The following is a 23,454-nucleotide window of genomic DNA, read 5'->3' on the forward strand; positions in this document are numbered from 1 at the left end:
TATTGAGTTAACATTACCTACATGAGATAATCACATTTCAATGGACGTCAAGACTCGGCACAGGAGGAACTAAGGTGCAGAAAACCCTTAGTTATTATGACCAATGGCTTCATGTTTACCTCACCATAATGTCAATAATAAAATAAATCATGGTTGCTTCACACAAAATTAGAACTATGCATGGAAATTACATTACATTTTTGTAAAAGGAAGCAAACATCATTCAGATCCACTACCGGTAGTACTGAAAGCTACATGTAAGACTCCAGAGATATGCTTATGTACTTGTTTAGGTTGCACATACTAACCCTTCTATCTCCTCAAGGATTAAGAGTTCTTCCAGAGCACTAAAAGTGCAACAAAAATATTCTGATCTCAAAACAACACAGCGCATTTCCATGTCTCCCTATAGAAATATGAAAACAACCACCTAACCGTGTGCTAATGGACTGCCAAGACAGAACACGGCTTTGAAGCTAATGCCACATTTTATACATGCAGTGCATGCCCTATTAAGGGCCTATCAAGAAGGTTTTAGGGTGAGTTTATTACCAAACCCTTGGTGCTCCCATCTCACCAAACTGCTCATTTTTCCACGAGCAATGTTTTATGTACCTCCTAAAATGGATGTTCTTCTCTGTGCAGGTCTTTTATGTCCTTGTTTATTGCACAGTTTGACACTGTCTATTGCTTCACATCAGTAATCTAAAGTAGTGACCAGGTTGAGGAATGACCGAAAGTCCGAAACATAGTAACAGCCAACCATTCTGTATCCATTGCTTGCTCTCAGGTTAGCCCTACCCATGCATGATCTTCACAGTATATATCACAATGAAGTATAGGATATGTTAGAAAAAAAAAACAATAATTCAAATTTAGATCAAGGTTGAGTATCATGATAATATTTTTCTTGAATGTCTATCATTCTGGAAGATGACATGATATTAATCGTATTATACCATACATACGTGCTCACACTATGTGCATGGAGCCAGCTGAATCTGCAGGGTCACCTTGCCCGGCATGCTAATTAGCTCAGTGACAAGCAATGTGCAGGAGAGGCTGCCCAGCTGATTCTCCCTTCCAAAATACTGTAAATCACAAATTTTTCCTGGTACTTTTATATTTGCACATATTTTCGTGGCCACTTCTGTACCGAAGACTTTTCACTACCATGAACAAATGAATTGCCGACTTTCTTTTTGCTGCACTTGCCGCCACTGGCAGCGTACAGTTCTGCGAACATGTCCATTTTTCTCTAATGTCATCAAGCAACTGGATGTTTTTCTTCTGATGGGCTACAATTATCAGTGTATATTGTATATAAAAATTAACCTTCAGTACAACATTTCATACCTCCATACTGCTGCCATACATTATGATTATGCATGCTGCATCATTAATGCGGCAACTTCAATCTGTAATTTCAATAATGCTATAAAATGCTAATCCTAACCATGTTGATGAGTCTAATGACCAGATAGCATTTTGGCAGGCCCAAACAATACCATGATCGTTTGGCTTCGCTGTTGTTTACATTGACAGCTGAGGGTATACATGCATACTGTATTACATGTACAAAGTCATATACAAAAATGCTAATCCTAACCATGTTGATGAGTCTAATGACCAGATAGCATTTTGGCAGGCCAAAACAATACCATGATCGTTTGGCTTCGCTGTTTACTGCCAATGACTAGCATGCATCATACTATAGATTTTTCTCATAATGACTCCCTGCTTCGACATACAAAATCATAAAATGTCAAAGAAAAGAAGCAAAGAGGAAAGGAAAACATCTACTGTAGATGAATTTGGGTGGTCCCTTTCTAAATAACACAAGGGCTGTATAAACTATAATGCTATGAGGAAATAAGTTGGAAGGCCAATATAATACAAAAGTTGTAATATAATACAAACCTAACATAACAGAAAGTGTGCCAGAGACAAGGCCAAACTAAACCACTGAAGACTGAGACACAATGACAGGTCAACACACTTGTCAGTCTTGCTATCAACACACACTGGTCTGGGCAACAATGAAATACAATGTATCTCCAAGCCTCATTTATGGTTATACACATATAGTAAAAAAATGCGTGTGAATAAGTTTATGGTGAGGTGTAGTATCTTTATATCTATTACATTGTTGAATCAATTACTCATGTCAGCACCATACCTTTCTATTGGATTTAAGTCATGCACTGCCAGGTAAGTTGTTATGTAACCTACAGAAGCAGATCACGGATATTTGTTGGCTTTACACACCTGGAGTGAAGGCTGGCCATAAGGTCCCACTGGTTAAAGAGGATTTACAACGGCATTACGAAGTAGCACTTTATGCAATTTATGGCTACATTTTCCAACACAAAGAATTTGACATATACAAAGTCTTTTTTGTGTTGCAATGTGCAGTAAAAAACCCTTCTTCAAATGAATCCTACACTGTACCAACACAGATTCATGGGCATGTGGAAGCACCAATCATGGTAAACTGGCCCGATCTGGCAACCACCATTTTTCCATTTATTGTCTGCTATACAATCAAGGCCATATCAGGACTGGTCAAACTACAGTGAGTGTACATGACGTAGTTTGTATCCATGTTTGTCCTTAATATTCTTAATATTAACATTCTTAACATTCTTAATATTTTCTGCTTCTTTCGATGGGCCGACTAATCAAAATGGTTCAGATGCCATCTGGGTAATTTGTCTGGTCATGCCGTACAAGTAGCAGCATGCCAAGAAGTCAGCTTTTCTGTAGTAATGTGCTGTACCTTTGCTCTCATTTGACTTCACATTCATTTACATGGGGATAAAGAAGAGATAAAGCCTCCAGTGGGTGACAGAAAGACATCAGACTGACCCAGGGAGAGGAGCAAGAGTACATTCGAATGTCCAGTGTTGTACATAATGTGGTCAACATTCCCTTAGAGTTAGACCAACATTCTGTGATCATTAGACGCTCCACACACAGTTTAAAAAGGGAAATGATAAATTTTCCTGACAGAACTGCCAGGAATAGCCTCCACTGGCCTACTTTAAACTGTTGGTTACTGCTTTATAGAGAACAGCCTAACATTCCACCCAGCCACCCAGAACAAACAGGCCCTCCCCACACATAAGCCTTCAGGATACATAAGGTCAAGAAATGGAGGAATTTACAGTCTTGCACATCCAGTAAAGTGTTACACAGTTGCAGCAAAAAACTTAAGCCTTGGATACTGTAAATCACTTTATTTTCGCAGTAACAATTTTGTGGTCTGAGAAAAATGATGGACATGTTTGAGGAACTAAATGTTCGCAGTGGCGGCAGGTGCAGAAGAAAGGAAGTCTGCAAATTATTTGTTCACGGTAATGATAAGATCGTGGTACATAGGTGACCCCGAAAACCATTAATATAAAATTTCTGCAAAAAATAGTGATTTACAGTATGCATTTGCCAGTGTACGATACATGTGCAACTGAAGGTAACATTTCTATACTCATCAGAGACTGCCTGAATGATAATGCTTACCTGTTGGATAATTATAGTGAAACAAATACGTGTAGCTACAAAATACTTCTGAGAACGCTAATCATGGATGAACTGACTTTGAAACTAGAGACGTGAATGTTTACATCATCAAGTTCAGCAGGGCTGTAAAATGAGCCTGTAATTTTCATCCGTAATGAATTTCCTTGTTATCTATGCTTTATTGATTTAACTATACTACCAGCATGAACATGCTTGGAGATGGCAGATAATTGATGAGAATTATGTACTTCTATATCTTCTGTACATACTGTAAAATCATTCATTTTCACAGGGTCACATTTCACGGTAGAAGGGAAAAAGGACATTTTGCCAGTGTTTTAAGTTTGTAGTTGAAACAATTCTGTTGTAGTGTACTGTAGTAATTATAATACATTGGAAAAGCATATTCGTGGTGTCACAAATTTGGGTAGAGAGATATAAGAAATAAAAACCAGCATGACAATTTCAAGATTGACAGTAATGATTCTGTAGATGGAAGGACATTCTTGCATGGACCGATGGTTGGCATGGTCAGCCCATGCAATGATTACTATGTATATGCATGTTCCCCATTTAAGTACATGTACGCAATTCTAAAACCTTTCGTGTCCAAACAGGTGTTCCAGACAGGCATTGAAGTCTGGGTGTGTAAATTACAGGTTTTTACTAGCGTTCCTAGTTTTACCACTGAACCTTTTTAACCATTTGCTAGGTTTGAATTTGTGGTCAACTCCAAATCGGGAGGGGTGGGGGGCATTTCGGGTGTGGTTATCATTAACCAGGTCAAACAGGGAAGATACCATAACCTAGTAACTAGAGATCACAGTGGCCAAGTGTTTCAAAATGTGTCGAGTTATCTAATGTCCTGTGTTGCCCCAGGCCCACTGTGCTAAATCTGGTCAAGCAGAGGTTTGCTAAGTAAGATGTTTACCCTGCACCTTACAACACTGCCCGAAATCAATGAAATTCTATGTTGGCAGCATTTGCAAAGAGGGCTTGGTTAAACACTGCTGTATCAATGGAAACAGGTTAGAACAAATAGAAGAATGGCTAGCAAACAGGTGGTCTAGAATGCTCTTAAGGCCCGTGATGATGTAAATAAAATGGGATATCACACGTGTTTGTAAGTGGGTTAGATGTTAGAATGATGTAACAGCTGTAGATCATAGCAGGGACAAAGATGTGGGTGACATAACAAGTCCCTTGACACTTGGGGTAATAATAGTAAAAACTAGGGTACAATTCCTGTACGCAAGAGGCAATAAGAAAGGCACCCATGCAAAAAACATGCAGTGTGAGTAAGAATCTCCCTGGCTTTTCCTCAGAATCCAGTGCCATTTCATTACAGGTTTTTATAGGGTCTACTTGTGTGCCTGCTTCCCACGCTCACTTTCCTTGTCTAGTTGAGAGTGTTGCATTTCAATCTGCGTCTTTCTTTCCTCTTGACTTAAGAGGGAAGGTCTGGGGTAACAGCGTGAATGCAGATTATAATACAGGGCTTGAAATTCATTTTCGGGAATAGGTACACGGGTGAAATATATACATATACGGGTGAAATATTGAATCTGAAATTCCTAAGCTAACTTCAGAATTTTTAACAGATAATACATGTATGATAAAGGTTTTCTTATTTTCTTTTACACTTCAGTTTCAAGAATATGGTGCAAACCAGTGTACAATAACTGTGTGTAATCTACACAAATGTCAAGGTGCAAAAAACTCACTGCTCAAATTTTTTGTGTACAAAAGTGCCTATGCACCCAGTATTTCCAGCCCTGCAATGTGTACTTCAGACTCCCTGAAATGCAAGTCATACACTTGTACAGCTGGAGCTGAACATGGGAGGGTCTGTAACTTCCAGAGGATCTTGTAACACAAAAGCAGCCTGGCTAAGTCTTAAGTGGTCACTTATCAACAGCTGACTGGACCTGACCCCTGACCTTGTTATCCATCCAACTGTAAGAATGTATTTCCTGTTAAAATACCTCCACAAGAATAGTACCATAGACTCAGAGGTTGCACAGATACAGGCAATACATTCACAGCATTGCCAGCATTGCTACATCACGAACAGGACATCACTACTCACTTACTCACTATCCGATTTATAGTCTGATGTTCCTATCTTGCGGGCTTTCAGATGCTTGCACTACAGAGATGAACAAGTTTGACAAACCTGCTTTTCTAACCCAGATACATGTTGTATAATAGAGCAAGTTCCACCAATGCACTAGGCAAATTTTATGCAGCATGTACAACACATGCCCATAATGCATGAACATAACCAGTAATGTTATACATTACAGTAAAACAAGAAAGAAAGAAAATCTATAACAAACATGGCTTGCAAAGAATAGCATCAAAGAATGTCATATCAGGTAACATTAAGACAGGGATGGGGAGGGGGGCAACTTTGTTTCTTCAATCCTGTCAAGACAGTGAAAAAATTTTACTGCAAAAAAAATGTAATTTTTAAGTAAACAGTGACAGCAATTAGAACTATGTTACAACTTACAAATAACCCTTCTATTATGTGAGTAACGTTACTTTACTAATGGCCCTGGGCAAAATGCACACATGCGGAACACTGCCACAAACAGAGGCACTACTGGGGAAAAACGTCACGAAAACAGTGCAAAATGTTCTTAAAAATCATCACGGCAAAGCTGGTATGTCACTAACAATCAAGCATATTGTAACCAACACCCTTCATTCTTAGCATAGACCGGCTATAAGGGCTAACATGGTGGTCAGTTGAAACAACATGGAGACATTTGATGGTTGAACTTTGCCCCCCAGCCACACCCATGACTGTGCACATTAATTGTCCCACTTTCCCGGCGGGTGGACAAACAGCTGCTTATTGCGATATATGACGCAAAACTGTTACCATCGTGATACAACTGAAATGTGCATGCAAATATCAAACCAGTTTCACTGATGACAGTCAGAATATTGTTGGTTGTTTCTTTCACATTGTTTCATTTATTGATTTAATGTGCCTACTACTACTACGTAATTTTGCAACAACAAAAAATGGTAACGGTAAACCAACAACATTTTTAGACCAGTTTCATTGACTGCACTTTCTCTCTATTCCCTATCTCCTATATCCAATAGTGGGGCCAAGATAAACAAGACTTCACAGTCAAAGCCACAAGGCAGGAATAAATACATAGAAGCCTTTGGGACCAGTCACTTTGGCTTGACAAGAGCTTACATGTACCCACCCCATTGGAGGGACAAACCTTAAGCCTCCTACACAGGGTATATCATCAAGCAATGGCCATAACATCAATAACAATCAGAGATTATAGCACCTGTTAGAAGAACAAACGAGTGAGATACATCTGTATGTCTGATGCAATAGATAACTTTAACATTTGAAAGACACATCTTCATAACTGTACACACTTACCGGCTTGGCCGAGTGCCTTGTAAAACCTATATTCCAGATGCAACTGTGGTGCTCTGGATTTCATTGGTTCCTGAGAAAAAAATGAATTAAGCATGTAAAAAAAAGGATGCGAGGACGCAGCTATTGGCAACCATTAGGTAAGCAAACAATGGTCAGCAAATAACAATGGCAGTACAAGAGCAAAATGGCCACTGCCAAAATTCCATAACACAAAAATGGCTGAACAGCAAACAATCCTTACCAGCTTGATGGCCACATGCTCATTGTTGTACAAGTTCTTTCCTGTGGAGAAATATCACACCCAAATTGTCAGCTGAGTGTTTATATTTCATTTTTTCTTATCTACATCACCAGACAAAGCTTGTGCACATGAGTCATTGCCAAATCAACCACAAAAAGACAAACAGTTGAACATAATTCACACAAGTCAAAAAGAGGAAATATATATGGCAGGATTTCTCACCTAATCTTAATTCTCCAAAATTTCCACATCCAATTTTCTTGCCGACTCTGAAGTTGGGCCCTACCATGAGCACCCCAGAGTTGGAAGGGTTGTGGGTACGACCGCTGCGCCCACTCGACTTCGACTGCTTTCTGTCAGCAGCGATTCTGTCCCGATCATGATCCATCCTCTTGTGCATGGCCACACATAGAAAAGCACGATCCTAGAAATGACGCTAGGCAACTGATTAGCTTTTTAGCTTATTTGTCCCGATGCCGGCCAGCAGCACCCCGCAAATAAATCTTCCTCTTGGCCCTCGACCTTTTCTCCAACAAGCCTTGTGCACTACAGCGGTGCGGCCCAGAGATTATTTTCCTCTTGAACACTGCGTTATCTTATGGCGTTTCTCCCCATTCTTGGTAGCAAATATTGCGACATGGAGCCTTCCGATAGAATCTAGGATGTTCTATGCCCTGTTATTCCTGTGGAGAAGGGAAGAATGTCGTTAATATTAAGGTAGAAAGGAGCAGGAAATATAACTGGGTGTCAGGAACCATTTTCGAAACCGGTTGCCCAGTGGCGGACCAACAAAACCCGACATTATTTTAGGCCCCTTTATGGCATTATCTGAGCATAAAACAACACGCCGTTTGTCCACATTCTACATAAGAAATGCATGAACCAAACCTGTTGGCGATTACATGCCAAACTGGTTGCAAAGCGTGCTTTTGGTACGTTTTCTTGGACAGGACCTGGGTTAGCTGATCAAGGCGGTAAACAGTGCAGCCTGTCGGGTCAGTTCTTCCCTGCGCATGGCAGGTGAATTCCCGTCGCCAAGCCGATGGGCGGGATGTTTTCTCATAACATAGCAACAGAGGCTGGTGTGCGGAGCTCAACAGGAGAATAAAGCACAAGAAACAGGCAAAATCGGGTAGATCCAAAACAGAAAATATAGTTTGTGATTTGAATACCTGGGCGCCAAACTCCTCCGTGTTCCAAACCAGCTCGTGACGTCACATAGTCTGATCGGGCCCAGTTTCCGGTAAGATGGCGGCCCTGACGTCACTTCCGGCCTTCTGGGCCTGCGCAAACGGACAAACATGGCGGCGGTTTCAAACTTTCAGCTATGAAAAGACGACAGAAAACGCTGAAAAACAATGGTTAAAGACCAGTTTCTTGTCGTCTTAGGTATCCTCGAGGGTGAGAAAAGATGTTTATATACTTTTACATCCGTATTCATAACTTCTTTTGCGTCATAGTGCATTATTTTGACCCTACTTCCGGGGTTTGTGAGAAGCAATTTTTTTGCCTTCATTATCATAACAATCTCTGTTTTCGTGATGTATTGATCATGAACAGGTCGTAAGTTTCCAAAGCGTTCACGGCACCAGATTGTTGTCGAGGCCAAGTTTGACGGAGAGCTACTTTCCACGGATCCAGTCGATCATACTGAGACTCCTGACCTGAACACCGAATTGGCCTGGGAACTCAACAAAAAGTCACTGCACCAACACAGGTGATTTTTTTTCCCAGCACCATCCTATCAAAATAAATAAATTATCTAACATTTTTAACCTCCTTAGTCCTATGGGTATAGAAAGGGACTAACCTCCTTATTATCACAAAATAAAGCACAGAGGGAGTAAAGGTGGATTATTCAGTGGATAATAACTGGTCATAGTAACCAAATCCTACTCTTATCTAACTAAGTTAGTTGTTTAAGTTCTCACATCAATTAACACATTGGTACAAACAAGCTATCCTAAATGACCACACTTTTTGACTGGCCTGATGTTATGATGTTATTATCCATATCAAATGAGGGCTGCTGATTCCGTCAATGGCATCAGTCACATATTCATAAATTGCAGAACATCACTCTTTAATCTCATGATTTGGCATTTTGAGATTTTTTTATGACATCTGTGAATAATTTCATCAGGTTGGTAAATATCGAATGTGTTTAACCACAACCAAGTTTCCTATCAATGTGTGTGACATAGTCCTACTTTTGTCCTAAGGGTAAAAATTGCTTTGATATTAAAGAACTAGAATATATTATATACCCCACTCTGGTGACATGTCTTGCCATTGGTCCAGGTTACAGAGAACTCCTATCAAGCTCCAGTGCTATGCTGTGGACACTCTAACATCTGCTAAAGAGGCTGTTGGATATGTCATCATAGACATTAGACAAGCCAAGCAGGATGATCCGGTAGGTACATTATGTACCTGATACAAGGTACAAGTTCAAACTAGTTGTCAATAGTGTGTGTAGTCAGTGGTTAGTGGCCCTGTCTATGATGAACCAAGCATTTTTTTCACCGAGAATGTAAGAAAATTTGAGATGTAACACAAGTGTACACACTAATAATGACTGCATGGATTTGACTTCCCACAGACACCAAGCCCTCGATGGTACAGCCTACTGAGTTCCAAGTACAGCAGATACAAGCCTGAGATCAGGGCCAGCATCTCTATAGAGACAGACAGTGTGGACAAAAAAGACAGCTCCTTCAGAGCTAAGGATGCTCCTCCAAGAGATGGTAAGAGCTTAGCCTGTGGACGTGTTGCTGGTAAAAATAGATTTAGTGTTCAAGTGTGCTTGGGTTGGTCATATGACGTCAACACATATACATGGTCTTGACTCTTCAGAATAGAAGTTTGAGTTTAGAAAATTGTTGGTGCCATGGAGTCTATGGAAAGAACAACCTTGACTTTGTGAATTGTTCCCTTGAAGGTTAAGTTTGGTGTAGAAAGATTTTGTGTTCAAGTGGGTGTGGGCTGGCTATATGATGTCAACGCAGTGATGCAATATTCTCGGAATGTATAGCAATACCTACTAAAAAGTATTACACAGTTTCTTCATTATGCTCTATAAGACTACTACTAGAGTTTAGACATGGTTTATCATCCATCCATGTCCATCCAAATTTAAATTTTAGCATGTCATTTCCTCAATTCTGCATGCACATGTATGTGAAAGTTAATTTTGCTTCCTGGGCACTTAAAGTATTAAAGTATTGTTGTCCCCTCAAATTCTGAAAATTGTCCTCTGCAGCTTGGAAAATACAATTTTTTCCAGCAGCTGAAAGTTTGATAATTTTGCCATATTACAATGTATATATATATACCAGTTTGTCTTAAAAAGTTAGTTGCAAAGTTTGAGAGCAAATGAAAAAAGAATCTTCTAAAATCAATAAAATAAGTAGAAACCATTATGGTGAACTACAAACACAGTAGTAGCATCAGAGCATCATATTTCAGTCATACATTTAGGAGGGGACGGTCAGTGGGCATGGGAAGGGTGAAAGTTATGAAGAAAAAAAGTAATTTGATTATACCCAGTGATACAAACATTTGGAGTGGCCAAGCAGACTGTGAGTTTTACTTTACAGCCCCCTCTCCTTCTACCACCTCTGGTTCAGACATTGACCCGCGCACCCTGAAGGCACAGCTGAATGAGGAGGAGGGGTACTACCAGATCGGCCCGGCAGACAGGTGTACTCAACACTTCGTACTCTCTGTCACCGTGGCATTTGCCTCCAACTTGCCTCAGGTATTTATGGCTAGTATCGTTTACATTTCATTACAGTAACCATGAACAGCCCTAATATTAATATTCCTTCTGAAAAACATTGCATCAGCCAAGTTTATTTCTGTACACATACATGTAGGTGTATTCAAAGTGGGTAATAGGAAGGGGGAAGGGCTCATGGTGCTACCTGAGGGTCAGTGAACCAGTGTTTCCGCCAGACTGCAGCTGAGAGGCCGTCCAGTTGGGAAGGGCCGGGTCGCGAAAATGAATTAACTTAGGGAACACGTCGCGAAAATTAACTGAGGGGGCGGGGCATTTGTTTACACTTGTTTACAAGTTGAAACTGTCCACAAGCATTCCACATTTTTTTTTGTATTGACATAAAAACACAGTTACAGATGGCAAACGTATCGTCAGGAAATTATACTGTTGCAAAACTCTGCTGCAAAACTCCAAACATCGGCATCATTTAATTATAACCTCCGGTAGCGCCCGCGCTAGCCGGATTTTTAATAGTGAAGAGCCTTGCTTCGTTCGTACTCGTACTTATTCCGTACATTTCCGCTACGAATTACTAGTTAATATCAAGCCAAAAATACATCAAAACATGTAAACAAATGTCATCTTATCTCTCATACACGAGACAAATTTTGAAAAATAATTGGCTGTATCGTAGCTTTCATTGCTGTTTCATTCAACAAAAATGCTCCTTGATTGTAAAATGATCACTCATCTGTTGTCTCCAGTACAGTGTCAAATGGTAGCGTGATCGTAGCGTGCGAAAAATTGTCGTTAAAAGTCAGAAAATCGCCGGAAAAATAAACTTGCAGCACGCATTCTCAACCTCGCCGGAGAAGGAAATACGCGCCATTTTGTCATTAACATGTAAGTAGCAGCGTGAACTCTACGCTCTGATTGGTTGACCTCATATGACCTGCGCTCTGATTGGATAGAGCCATCTTTGCCGGCATAGCTGTAGAATTTGTTTGTTGGCGAAGAGAGTTACACTACGCTACTTTCTACGGTGTTTCTACCGCTAATTAATAACAACCCATTAAAGAAATTCATTATGAAGAATTTTTTGGGAGAATGTATGCATCCATATGCCGATTTGTGGTGCCTTTCACGTATTCAAGCAAGCCGGAAGTGTTAGCGCACCGCGGCGTGGATAGCAAACTGCGGCGTGGATTTTCATGCAACATTTTACCGGATGGAGACTTGAAAAACGGGTTTTAATGAGATTAACGTATGCGAAAGGCGCCGGCATCAATTGTTCGTCAGCATGATAACAATAGCAAAACAAACAACGTGTGTCTTTCTTGCCTTGGACGGCGTCCTCGTCTACAGCAACAAAACAAAGACTGTCAATTTCTCTGATTTTTCCGAGTCTCGAAATTTTTTAAGACGACGGCCTCTGTCCGAGTTCAGGCCGTCCAAAACGACACCAGGCCGTCATATGATGGGTGGACGGCCCTCTGGCGGAAACACTGCAGTGAACTGTTAGTGCCATAAAGGAAGTAGCATGCTAACCTGGCCAGACAAAAATGTCTGGAGAACCATTGGTGATCTGAGGTTCTGAGGAAATTCTGCATGCTGCATACATATAGATTGTAAACAAATAAGTTAAAACACTAACTAGGGTGTTTAGAACCTCACTTAGGGTAGAGAAAACACAATGATTTTTAGGTTAATGGTTGGGTTTTGTTTGATCAGCATCTCCTCCTATCAAGATGGGCAAGAACTACAGGGTAGTTTTGTTTGACCCAACCCAGAGGCAATTTTCACCACTGACCTTACTAGGACAAAGTATGTCATTTAGCTGCCATGAAGAGTTAGCAAATACTTCAGCAGTAAACTACACACCTCAATGGCATCAGTGGTATGCTCTGCCTGAACAGTTTAGTCTAAGGTAAACAAAGCATTCTGTTCTTTGATTACTTTGAACATGCCTGAGATATTTCAGGGGTTGATGGACACATCAAATTTGAAGGAAGACTGACTGTAGGGGCCTTTACAGGGCTTGACATGCCCTTTTTTGCTCATTGTCATAACTTTGTAACTCTGTCAAAAATTTGTAATATGAAAGAGCACAATGGCAGTCAGGTATTGACATTCCCATTTTAAACTGCTGTATGAAACACCAGAGTGTAACTTGTAATGAGCTATCTTAATATTGGTTTTCAGCTATGCCTTTGTGATTGTCTGCTGTAGTTCCAGTCTAAGTCAGTAGGTGGAAGGCTAGCAGCAGCCTTTAGTTATTCTCATAAGAGCCATTATATTAGTACCTCACTTGTAGAGATAAATTCAATAGATTCATTGTAATGCAATACAAGAGCAAGTATTTATCATCAATCGGGATGCTCTGTGCTGAATCTTATCATTTTTACAACTATCTTGCAGCTTGTTCCGATGTCGATGCCGCTCCCCTCAAGAGGCAGTGGGTTCTTCTTTTACTACTCCCTCCTGGGTAACGATGTCACCAACGAGTCCTTCCACAACCTGCTGAACCCTGACTTCCCGGCGGAGCGTGCGTCTGTCCGTGTGCGCAGCAGTGTGCAGGTTCTCAGGCTCTTCCTGGCCGCTCAGCCTGGACTACAGGTCAATTTGTCATGTGTCTATATTCCAAAATAAAGAAAATATATGCAGGTCTTAGGAAAGTAACATTCTTGTGACATAATACTGTAATGCACTGTTGTAGCCAGCATCCATCTTTCTGTCATTTGGTGGAATTTTGTTGCTTATGTCAGACAAAAATTTTGCACAATCTTCCATCTTTGCGAGAGATGTCATTAAACTAAACTTAGTCTACCAGCAAAACTTGCCCCTCAAAATGCAGTAAATAACATTTCAGTGGGTTAAGATTTCAAAATTTTCTTCCCCCCAAGGATTGTTGCAATGTGATGTTTAGGCCATGTTGATTTGATTATATGGATGACATCCTCCGGGAGCCCCAAAACTGATGCGCGCGTGCGAATAAAAAAAAAGTTTTGCAAAAAAAAAAGTTGCTTTCACTATGAAATCTACGTGGTCATGAAGGTTGAACAAATGGCACAGAATATGTTATGGCGAATAATCTACTCTTCGAATTCATTTCTTTACATTTTTGTCTTTTTTCATTTGATTTTGGCATTCTACGACATTGGTATCGTTTCTAAATGTTTTCCTTGCAACTTATGGTATATTTTTGCTCATTTAGCAACTTTTTTGCACAATTTACAGTATGGTTGAAAACTTTTTTTTTTTTGGAAACGGTCGAAAATTCATGCGCGCGCGGATGTCATCCATATAATCAAATCAACATGGCCTTACATCAAACAAAAATGAGATGACAGAAAAAAATTTGACTGGCTAGAACACTGCAGTCGTGTAGACTGTGTTAACAATATAGTCATACCAAGGAGGTTTCTCTTTTTTAACTCCATGGTCATACTGATATAGACATAGCTTCATATGAACAAGAAAAAGTGTGGCAGAAAATCCTGGGTGACAGAGAACACTTGGTGATGATACTAACAGTGAGCCTTCCCTTGCTGCAGATCCACCTGTGTTGTGGAGACCACTCCCTGGGCAGTACAGAGGTCCCCCTCAACACCCTGCTCAAGTCAGCCTCAGACCAGATGGACAAGCCAGCCAGCGTGGAGGGGTCCTTCGTCCTGAACCCCCCCAACAGGGTCAAACAGCAGCTACCCCCCACTGGGGGTGACATGGTCCCCAGTGTGGGGGTGTCCATAACACTTCGGCAGGACACTGGGAGTGGACCACCCTCTCAGGTAACATTACCATAGAAGTACAAATGCATACAGAGATACTTAAATCTTCCTCCATACCATGTAAACAGTAACACATCAAATTTACTTTCAAATAGGTATATTATGTTTAATGCAGAGTTGGAATTCTGGGTTCTTGATATGCTATTTTAGTATAAACACCATGGTAGAATCCTGAAAAATACATTACATTTTAACTTCATGCAGTACCAAGTCCAGTGTACAATATGAAGTTAGGGACATATCAGCCAGTGTCATAAGTGTACAAGATGTTCCTACATTGTGTTGTGTGCATGTTTGTTTCCAGCCGACTGACTCCACTTCTCCGGCAAAGGAGCACCCTATTACACCCAGCCAGCCACGTGAGACACGGGTGTCTGACAAGAGACCACAAACGCCACCCCCAGAGGAGCGGCCCCCACCCCCTCCCCAGGGGCACACCCCACCCCAGAGGCTGCCACCCTCTCCACCTGTTAGCCCATCAAGGTCAGTAGAAAGTTTGTTTGTTGAAATTGAACTGAACTATTTGGCATTCCATTCGTGCTATTGAACAAGTTAATGTCATGATTGATACTAAAAGTTAGTAAAAGCCAAGCTTTTTTGTGTCTGACAATTTGTCTTGGCTTCCCAGTGATACACAGGGGACAGAGCAAGGCCTAAGCAGTTTGGGGGAGGATGGGAGCAAGAGGGAAGCCAGAGAACAAGGTGAAACCAGGACAGCTGGTGAACATGGTAAACCTACAGAGGACCCAAAACTGCCAGAGCCAACCCATCCTTTAAGCACACAAGGTAATGATCTATCTAGTCTAACTGTAACTTAAATAGATTGAGATATGTTTGTATATGCTCTTCAGTCTAGTGTCAGTTTAGTGTCTGATCTCCGTCTTTCAAGGGTTAAATGTGCTTGCACACTGATGATGAGGCTTGAGCATATTTGAGGTGTATCTAGATCCTGCTAGTTGTGTATGTGTGTGTGTGTAATTAGATGTAATATGTAGGACATGTCCAGTCTCGGTGCTGAAGACTTCCCTAAGTCACATCCAGTCATATGTATTCCCCTGCCACTGCAGCCAAGCCTCCAGTAGCAGACTCTCGCCCCAGCTCTGTCACCACGTCCCAGCCGTACGTGTCCATCCCTCCTGCTGCACATCACTTCTGCTTCTCACTGGACCTCAGGAGCATCCAGGACGTGGAGACCAGCACCAGTGCTCCACTCTACATCTTCCTCAGGTGGGTTTAAAAGTCTTTGTCTTGATACTTTGAAAAGACTGAATATAGGATGTGACAACTGGAGTGAAAAATACATCTCTTTACACTGTAAATCACAATTTTTCCGTTGAAGTTTTATATTCGTGGGTTTGAAGTCACTTCTATACCACAAATTTATCATTACCGTGAACAAATGATTCACTGACTTTCTTTTTCTGTCACCTGCCACCACTGTGAATGTATAGTTCTGTGAACATGTCCATTTTTCTCAGACCGCAAACTTGTGCTACCGCAAACACAAAGTGATTTACAGTATTTACAGATCAGTAACCCTGCTGGAAAAATCACCATACCTTGTTTTTTCATGACTGTGATCATATCATCTTTCTGTCATATACACACCAAAATGCTGCATGTACTGTTTCTAAACAAAGCTTGTGTTGTCAAAAGCAGAGTAGGCTATTGATATATTAAACCTACTCTATTGAAAGTGATAATTTTGACACTACTGCCCGTGTGTTCTTGCATCATGCAGGTACACGTACCCGTTCTTCGGCAGTGCAGCCCCCATCCTGACTCACCCCCCTGTGGAGATCAGGAGGAACATGGAGGTGTTGTTACCTCAGTCTTTCTGTGCCTTTGACTTCGCCTCAACACCACAGCAGCTGCAGGACACATTCACACGGTAAGGAGGGAGGAAATGTCATGTTGTTGGTCTTACAAAGTGTGAGTCTGTGTAGTATCTTCTAACCTCTTTGGTTGTGGTTCTGATTCTTTAATGAACAGCCATAAAACATAAAACAATTCTGTCCTTACTGCACAGAATCCCCATCATGGTGGAGGTGTGGCACAAGGACAAGATTTCCCAGGATGCATTAGTGGGTGTGGCCAGGATTTCTCTCAACTCCATCATCACAGCTGAGAAGGCCAGATTTGTGGTACGTTAAACGCATCTGAAAGAGTAGAATTCTTCAGGCCCAACTTACAGTATGTGTACTGGCAACGTGTTGGGATGATCATCGAGAGCAACAGTTTTAAATCTCAGTTGAAGTATGCAAGACCAAGTGAATCACATGTAGTATATTCATATGTCTGGGGTGAATGTTTTCAATGGAGATAGTTGACAACCAATTTTCCAGACTGAGGATGGTTTTGTGTATAAGCTGAATTGTTCTTGTGTTCTGTACAACTCATCACTGCAACATAAGTAAGTACAGTTGTACATTGTATTTCAACTGTCCAGAATGCCCAGGGTGTGAGTGGATGGAGACAGAGTCACAGCACCAGGATACCAGTCCTGTCTGTGGATGGGTGAGCCAACTTGCATCATGAAAGCCAAAATTGCTAGTATATAGCTTTGCAATTATCAGATAAAAAGTTTGTACATGTATATGTTTGTGACAGACCATGTACTATACAGATTTTGTTCTAAGTAATTGTCCTAAGCTTTCCAACACACAGTATTGCAGTTCAATTCTAACTTAAGGTCTTTGTTAACAGACTGATCTGTGATGGTTTTAGCATTTTGTGTTTTTCTGGTCACCACAGTAACCTAAGGAAGGTGGGAGAGGTGTATGTTGTCATGACTCTGGAGGACCTTGGTCAGGTGACTACACAGCAGATCCTGATTGGCTCTGACACATCTCAGGTGACCAATCACAATTGATATTTGTCTCCAAGCTTTGATTTCTTGTACCAATGATGTGAGTGATAAGTTGTTAAACATTGATTGAAATGTGTGTACGTGTACTTCAATGGTTTGTATATTGCTGTTGTCAGTCTGCGTCAGTGCCTGTGGCCCCACCCCCTGCCCCGGTGCCAGCCCCTGCCCCCTCCCCACCCCCTGCAGACCCCCGGGAGACTGTGGAGTACCAGATGGCCATGGAGCTGGAGATGTGGAAGGAGCAGCAGGAGAACATGTTTGAGTCACAGGTTAGAAAAACTATGGGGACAATACAGTTTACCTTTATAACTTCAGGCCTTGATAACTCCAAAATACAACGTGTTCTGATTATATTCAACAACAATACCATTATTGATTTAATATACACCCATCACTTGTTATTACCTCCATATACAGATTTTTTTTGTTTTCAGTGTGCCTGCGTCTGTGTTTCCATAGCTACAGTTGTATTTGGACATGCTAGTTGAACATTATGCTGTTATATTATCTTGTTTTGTTTTGTTCTACAGTTAAAACAAAAGGAGCTCCAGACCATGCAGGCGTTAGCAGAAGAGTGGAAGAGAAGAGACAGGGAGAGAGAACTCCTGGTGCAGAAAAAGGTAAATAAAGGTTGTATTTTTGTCATGCAGAACATATGCATTTAGGCAGTAGTTGTTATTAGAAGTAGTATTTAAGCTAAACTATTTGAAGCAATCTATATCATTTTGAATACTAGTATACATCATAAGAACCAGTCAGACCTATTGTCTCAGTACTAATCATACAAGGGCTTGTTCTCAGCTCACAGAGTACCAACAACTGGAGGAGAAACTTCGAACAACCCTGGCTGATCTGGAGAGGAGAGAGAAACAGCTGACCTCAGGAGAGGCAGAGGTAGGACTATCATAGCAGTAGTGGGACATCAAGAAGTAGATGACAATTCAACAACATTGTACAACAATTCTTAAAGAAGTTAGAAGCTTAGCCTTGTGGTAGAGACATTAGCTGTTGAACTATACTACAGTAGTCTGAAAAACGTAACTTTGATGGAAAAGTCTAAAGAGGATGTAGGGTATACTCAGTCAGTATGACAGATGTAGGGTATACTCAGTCAGTATGACAGATGTAGGGTATACTCAGTCAGTATGACAGATGGTATCATTATCTGAATTATCAAATCAAGTGAAAAGGCTTTAAAAGTGTGTTGTGTCATAGAAGATGGCATAGGATTTGGTACTGAACACTTTTTATTCCGACGGTCTCTCAGGTTGTTCGTATGAAGGCAGACCTGCAGCGGGATCACGATCGCACGCTGACAGAACTACGGGAGGCGTCGCGCCGACTGAAGGAGGACTGTGACCATGAGGTGCAGCTGGAGAGGTGAGACATGCAGTACAATGTCAGGCTTTTACTATCTCATAAACAGCTTTCGTACAAACATGTATATCTAATAGTCTGTTAAATTTTTGATCTGCCATGATGTATGATCTAACAACATGACCAACAAACTCTGCAAACATCATTGATGCATAAAAGCTATCTGTACTTACTTCATACGAATATGGTACATTTTTTCTTGCTGTAAAACACACTAGACTAAAGTTGTCTGACTTACTTTGCCTGTTTGCAGGGCTAAGGTCAGAGAACTGGAGCTACACAACCAGAGACTACGTGAACAGGTTAGAAAACATTGTACCACTGTTCTACCCAGCCTGAAATTTTTTCAATCATCTTGATTTTGTTTGACATAACATCATATCTGTATGGAAGAGCGACAATTTTAGGGGGGTCTGCCATCGTACCTCATTCTATGAAAGACATCAAACTGTGTAGTCTGTTTCCTGTGGAACTGATTAGTTAATGAATAAGTGAATAAAGTTGAGTTTCACCATGACTTGTCTTCCTGCCACAGTTGCAGGAGGCAGAGAGACGGGTACAGCAGAAGGAAAAGGACTTTGATGAGTACCGAGGCCAGCAGGCAGGGAAACCTGAGTACAAACTACAGTCAGAGATCAACCTCATGACTCTAGAGAAGGTCAGGAATACGTGTGTTGCCTAATTTGCATGCTTGTGACAGCCCACTTGTAAAGCATTTGTAGTCATTTTGTAAGTGACAGCTGTAGAAACTGATGGAGTAAAGCCACAATGGACTGCATTTGTCCAGTCATATTGTTCATGTTCCCTTCATGGTCTTGAAGTGTTCCTGTTCCTTAGTGGCATTCTTGTCCAGCTTACATCCTCTCCATTAGAGAGTGACCCATGTCCCTATTCAGCCACATCAACCAGACCTTTAAGTTTAACATGGAAATTATCCCTCATGAAAGATAGAATAAATCTGTTTCAACATGTAATTTCTACATTTATGATTATCTTTATAGTTTGTTTTGTATTTTGGTCTTGAGGCTGATATTAAGGAAAAAAAAGTTGGTTTGGAACAGTTCACATTGTGTTTCAGGTTGAACTGGAGAGAAAGCTGGACTATGTGGCCAAGTCTAAGCTTCACTACAAGCAGCAGTGGGGAAGGGCCCTGAAGGAACTGGCCAGACTCAAGCAGAGAGAACAGACCAACGCTAAGGCTAGACTCAAGCAGCAGCAACAGGTGGGTGGACTTTACTTTGTATTCTCATTTGAGGATGATATTCCTTAACAATTATATGATCAATCAAGCTATAGGTCTACAGGGAATATGTTGATGAAAGGGAAGACTCTCAATTATGAATCTTGTTGATATAAGAAAGTAGCCTTGGCATAGAGATTCATGTACATGTAGTTACTGGTAGTAGGTAGTACAACTTATTTCCCCTTCTACCATGGAAAAGAAAGTGTTAAACCCTGCAAAGGCCATCTCCATCCATGATCCATTGTGCAGATAAGATGTTAGTATTGTGGTTCTGTAGGAACTGGAGCACATGCGGCTGCGTTACCTGGCCGCTGAGGAGAAGGAGATCGTCAAGGCAGAGAAACAGGAGCTGGAGACCATCAAGGAAGAGCTAACCAGGTGGGATTTCTAACTTACTCATCATTTGTCTATTTAGTGTAGCAATGGAATTTTTATTGTACAAGCAACAGAATATTTGTTTGAATCAAAGCCATCTATTCAAGTAATAAGAGATATTAAGTAATATTTAACTGATTGAATTCAAGTTTTCAGCCTTATTGTGTTGAGGAGGCAAATGGGGCAAGACCTTCACTTTCTGTTGATAGACATTCATGTATTATATTTGTTTGTCGTACTTAAATCATATCATTTACAAATGTACCATTATGTTATTGTGGTTTGATACTATGTTGGATGGTTCAACTTTTTAAGTTATTTTCCTCTTTTGAATAGATAAATAAAAAAACTTTTTGTGTTGAGTGTAGATTGAAAGACCAGCGTCTCCCCGAGCAGCCGGCAGCACCTGACACCAGGCGAGCGTCTGACGGACACCTGGAGCACATGCAGCCGCTGGTGCCGGAGGATGACACCTCCATGATCGATGACCACGTGACCAGACTGATCGAGGAGAGAGACACCCTGCTGAGGACGGGAGTGTACACACACGAGGACAGGATCATCACTGAGCTGGACAGGCAGATCAGGGAAGCCATTGCCAGGAAAGGGGGGCGTTAGCTAAGGCAGTGAAACTATTACATGGAGATCCATTACATGGATATCTCTTCTATGTTTAAAGTGAATACTTTCAAACCAACACAAGGTAAATTTTCTTACCCAGTTCCTCTGGTCTTCCTGGGTACTGGTCGAAAGCTCTAGGTGAGAAAATTATCTTGACTATGTGTTGGATCAATATTTTAAACTTTAAACATGTAACTACCAACACAGATGAACATTCATGATAGTATGAGATCTCACCTACTGGTTTCTGTGTATAACACTCACTCAGTGCAGCTAACACTTGCTGAAAATATATTCCAGTTGTACAAAGTAATTTCCAGTCATTATCCAGTTGTACAAAGCCATTTTCAGTATGATTCCCTTTAAAGATGGAAGTTTGGACAGCTTTAGCCATGTTTTATATATCATGTTTGTTCGGTGCAGATGAAACAGGCCTTAAGATATTTTCCCTAAAGCAAATAATGTATATACATTCCTCAGGAGTTCTATGATGACCCAAGGAGATTTCATGTCACTGAACAAAGTTTGTACCTTTTATGTGGCACTGTGTCATTCCAAATAATTAGTACCAGACTTTTCTATGCATGGAACTTAAGCAAAATAATTCAGGAACCTTCTCACTCACTGTTGTGACAGTTGGCACTTGAAGTATGTACCATAATACACATCTATTCTGCTGTTTTAGAATGTTAGTGTTAGTAGATACAGAATGTATTGTATGATATATTTTATGATTTTTGCAACAGGTGATTATTATGTTGAAGTGCATTTGTAGTTTATGTACTAAAGGGCTTCCAAAAACTGTTTTGAAACATTTCCTAATATGAGTCTGCATTCTTTTAGCTTGTAAAATTGCATGTTGTCTGTATCCTTACAGATAGTTGTTTGTAGCCCTGGGAAGTAATATCATCATGTTGGGAAAAACTTGAAGAAATCTTACTAGCCTGTTTGAACTTAAAATGTTTTATCTACACAAGATTGGTGGTTAATGTAATTTTTTTACTTGAGAGTTGTCTACTAACACATGGTTATTGCATACATGTGTATATGTTGAATCGAGAGACAAATTTTCCAAAATGTATAGTACATCATGTTTATATATTTCACAACTTCAATTTGTCATTTTATTTGCCATAACTCTTACACTACTTTTATCCTACTCCTGACATTCTAGTCACACCCAAGTATTCTTCCTGCTCTTAGCCAAGATTTTCTACTGATGGTTCAATAGGTTGTTCATCCCTGTATATGTCACCTTGAGATGATTAATTTTTAAGAGAAATAAAAGTGATCAACTTTAGCAAACTGACTTGGGTTTTCAAAGACATACATGCTTTCACACACAATCCAACTGAAGGTTATTGTTTGTATACCTGTACTAGTACAAGTCGTTTCTTGTGTGTGTTAAATTCTTTTGCCTGATATGGCCACAAGAGAGGCATACCACGGACAACTCGCTAGGGGGACATGCTTGGTGCCAAGTTGACTGGTCTTTATCCAGGAATGAAAGGGTTGTTGGGAAGTCTCAAACGCGTGAACACAGTGGGCATGCAGAACGAAGGCAATATTTTCGCATTTTGGTCGTAAACTGATTAATGGCCATGAATGTAGACCTCAGAGAAAACTAGCAGACGAAAAAAAAGTTAACGATCGCGAGTGTTCATGACGTTCCTTCGGACTCCTTTGCACAGCATGCATGACCTAACTTACTGATATGAGAGTACGACTTGTAAACGATTCTTATGTACCGACAGGAACTAGACGTCAAACCCACACGGACGTGCTACATCGCTGAGCATTAGACCTCCCTGCTTTCCCATATCTCACCGCTCGGAGCATGACCATCAGTGCTATTGCAGTTGCCCCAGTAACATCAGTGAGTATTGTTTATACGTACTGTCTGCACTCCATCAAGACGAGTTCCAAGATCTCATACCTCCACCAATAATCCCTTTCTCAGCAAATATGCAGATTACGGCCTAACTTGCATAACTCTAAACATACACTGTGAACAAATATGGTGCTTCCATGTCTGCCATACCAACAAGGCAAGTTCCGTGTGTCAGATGAATGAACTTATAGTGTGAGAAAGCCGTTTCTCCTTCATAATGCGAATTCGGCCCTAATTTGCATAATTTGTTTCTGGTAATGTTCCTCTGTACCCAAATTACAGAAGTGATGTCACGTGTACCCTACAAAGACGAAGAACGTGACAGAAGGACACACACACAGACACAAACATACAAAAGTGGGCCGATACCGTATGATCTGACCGGTGGTTA

The 23,454-nt window shown here is 40.8% G+C and overlaps 2 protein-coding genes across 9 annotated transcripts in view; one reads left to right on the plus strand and one right to left on the minus strand.

Moving 5' to 3' along the window:
* LOC109463031 (casein kinase I-like) overlaps positions 1 to 8,448 on the minus strand; it is a 25,312-nt gene extending 16,864 nt beyond the window's left edge. For 2 of the 7 annotated variants that reach the window (XM_019759711.1, XM_019759708.1), the window contains exons 1-4: positions 8,067 to 8,333; positions 7,401 to 7,861; positions 7,179 to 7,219; positions 6,938 to 7,007 (exon numbers count right to left, since the gene is read on the minus strand). In XM_019759711.1, coding sequence (XP_019615270.1) covers positions 6,938 to 7,007; positions 7,179 to 7,219; positions 7,401 to 7,578 — 289 coding nt within the window. In that variant the 5' untranslated portion in view covers positions 7,579 to 7,861; positions 8,067 to 8,333. The other 5 variants (XM_019759709.1, XM_019759704.1, XM_019759705.1 and 2 more) reach the window with 4 other exon arrangements.
* LOC109463030 (centrosomal protein of 120 kDa-like) lies at positions 8,444 to 22,194 on the plus strand. Of its 2 annotated transcripts, none has more exons than XM_019759702.1 (23): positions 8,444 to 8,579; positions 8,739 to 8,895; positions 9,480 to 9,594; positions 9,781 to 9,925; positions 10,778 to 10,938; positions 13,318 to 13,515; positions 14,454 to 14,687; positions 14,992 to 15,170; positions 15,316 to 15,473; positions 15,755 to 15,914; positions 16,429 to 16,578; positions 16,717 to 16,831; positions 17,137 to 17,204; positions 17,442 to 17,541; positions 17,673 to 17,825; positions 18,087 to 18,176; positions 18,358 to 18,450; positions 18,824 to 18,936; positions 19,187 to 19,235; positions 19,469 to 19,591; positions 20,012 to 20,155; positions 20,454 to 20,554; positions 20,920 to 22,194. In XM_019759702.1, exons 1-23 carry the CDS (start codon positions 8,537 to 8,539, stop codon positions 21,167 to 21,169), a joined length of 3,099 nt encoding a protein of 1,032 aa, XP_019615261.1. In that variant the 5' UTR covers positions 8,444 to 8,536; the 3' UTR covers positions 21,170 to 22,194. The 2 variants fall into 2 exon arrangements, with proteins under 2 accessions (XP_019615261.1, XP_019615262.1); XM_019759703.1 differs by having other exon boundaries at positions 10,808 to 10,938.
* Positions 22,195 to 23,454: the final 1,260 nt, after the last annotated feature.

This window comes from Branchiostoma belcheri, unplaced genomic scaffold, assembly GCF_001625305.1.
Source record: "Branchiostoma belcheri isolate BF01 breed outbred unplaced genomic scaffold, Haploidv18h27 scaffold121, whole genome shotgun sequence".
Classification (NCBI taxonomy): domain Eukaryota; kingdom Metazoa; phylum Chordata; class Leptocardii; order Amphioxiformes; family Branchiostomatidae; genus Branchiostoma; species Branchiostoma belcheri.

Excerpts from the sequence above, each read along its gene's own strand:
- LOC109463030 (XM_019759702.1), top strand. The coding sequence starts at position 8,537 with ATGGTTAAAGACCAGTTTCTTGTCGTCTTAGGTATCCTCGAGG. Across the intron at positions 9,595-9,780 it reads AAGCCAAGCAGGATGATCCG|ACACCAAGCCCTCGATGGTA; the intron begins GTAGGTACATTA and ends GACTTCCCACAG. Across the intron at positions 20,555-20,919 it reads ATCAAGGAAGAGCTAACCAG|ATTGAAAGACCAGCGTCTCC; the intron begins GTGGGATTTCTA and ends TGTTGAGTGTAG.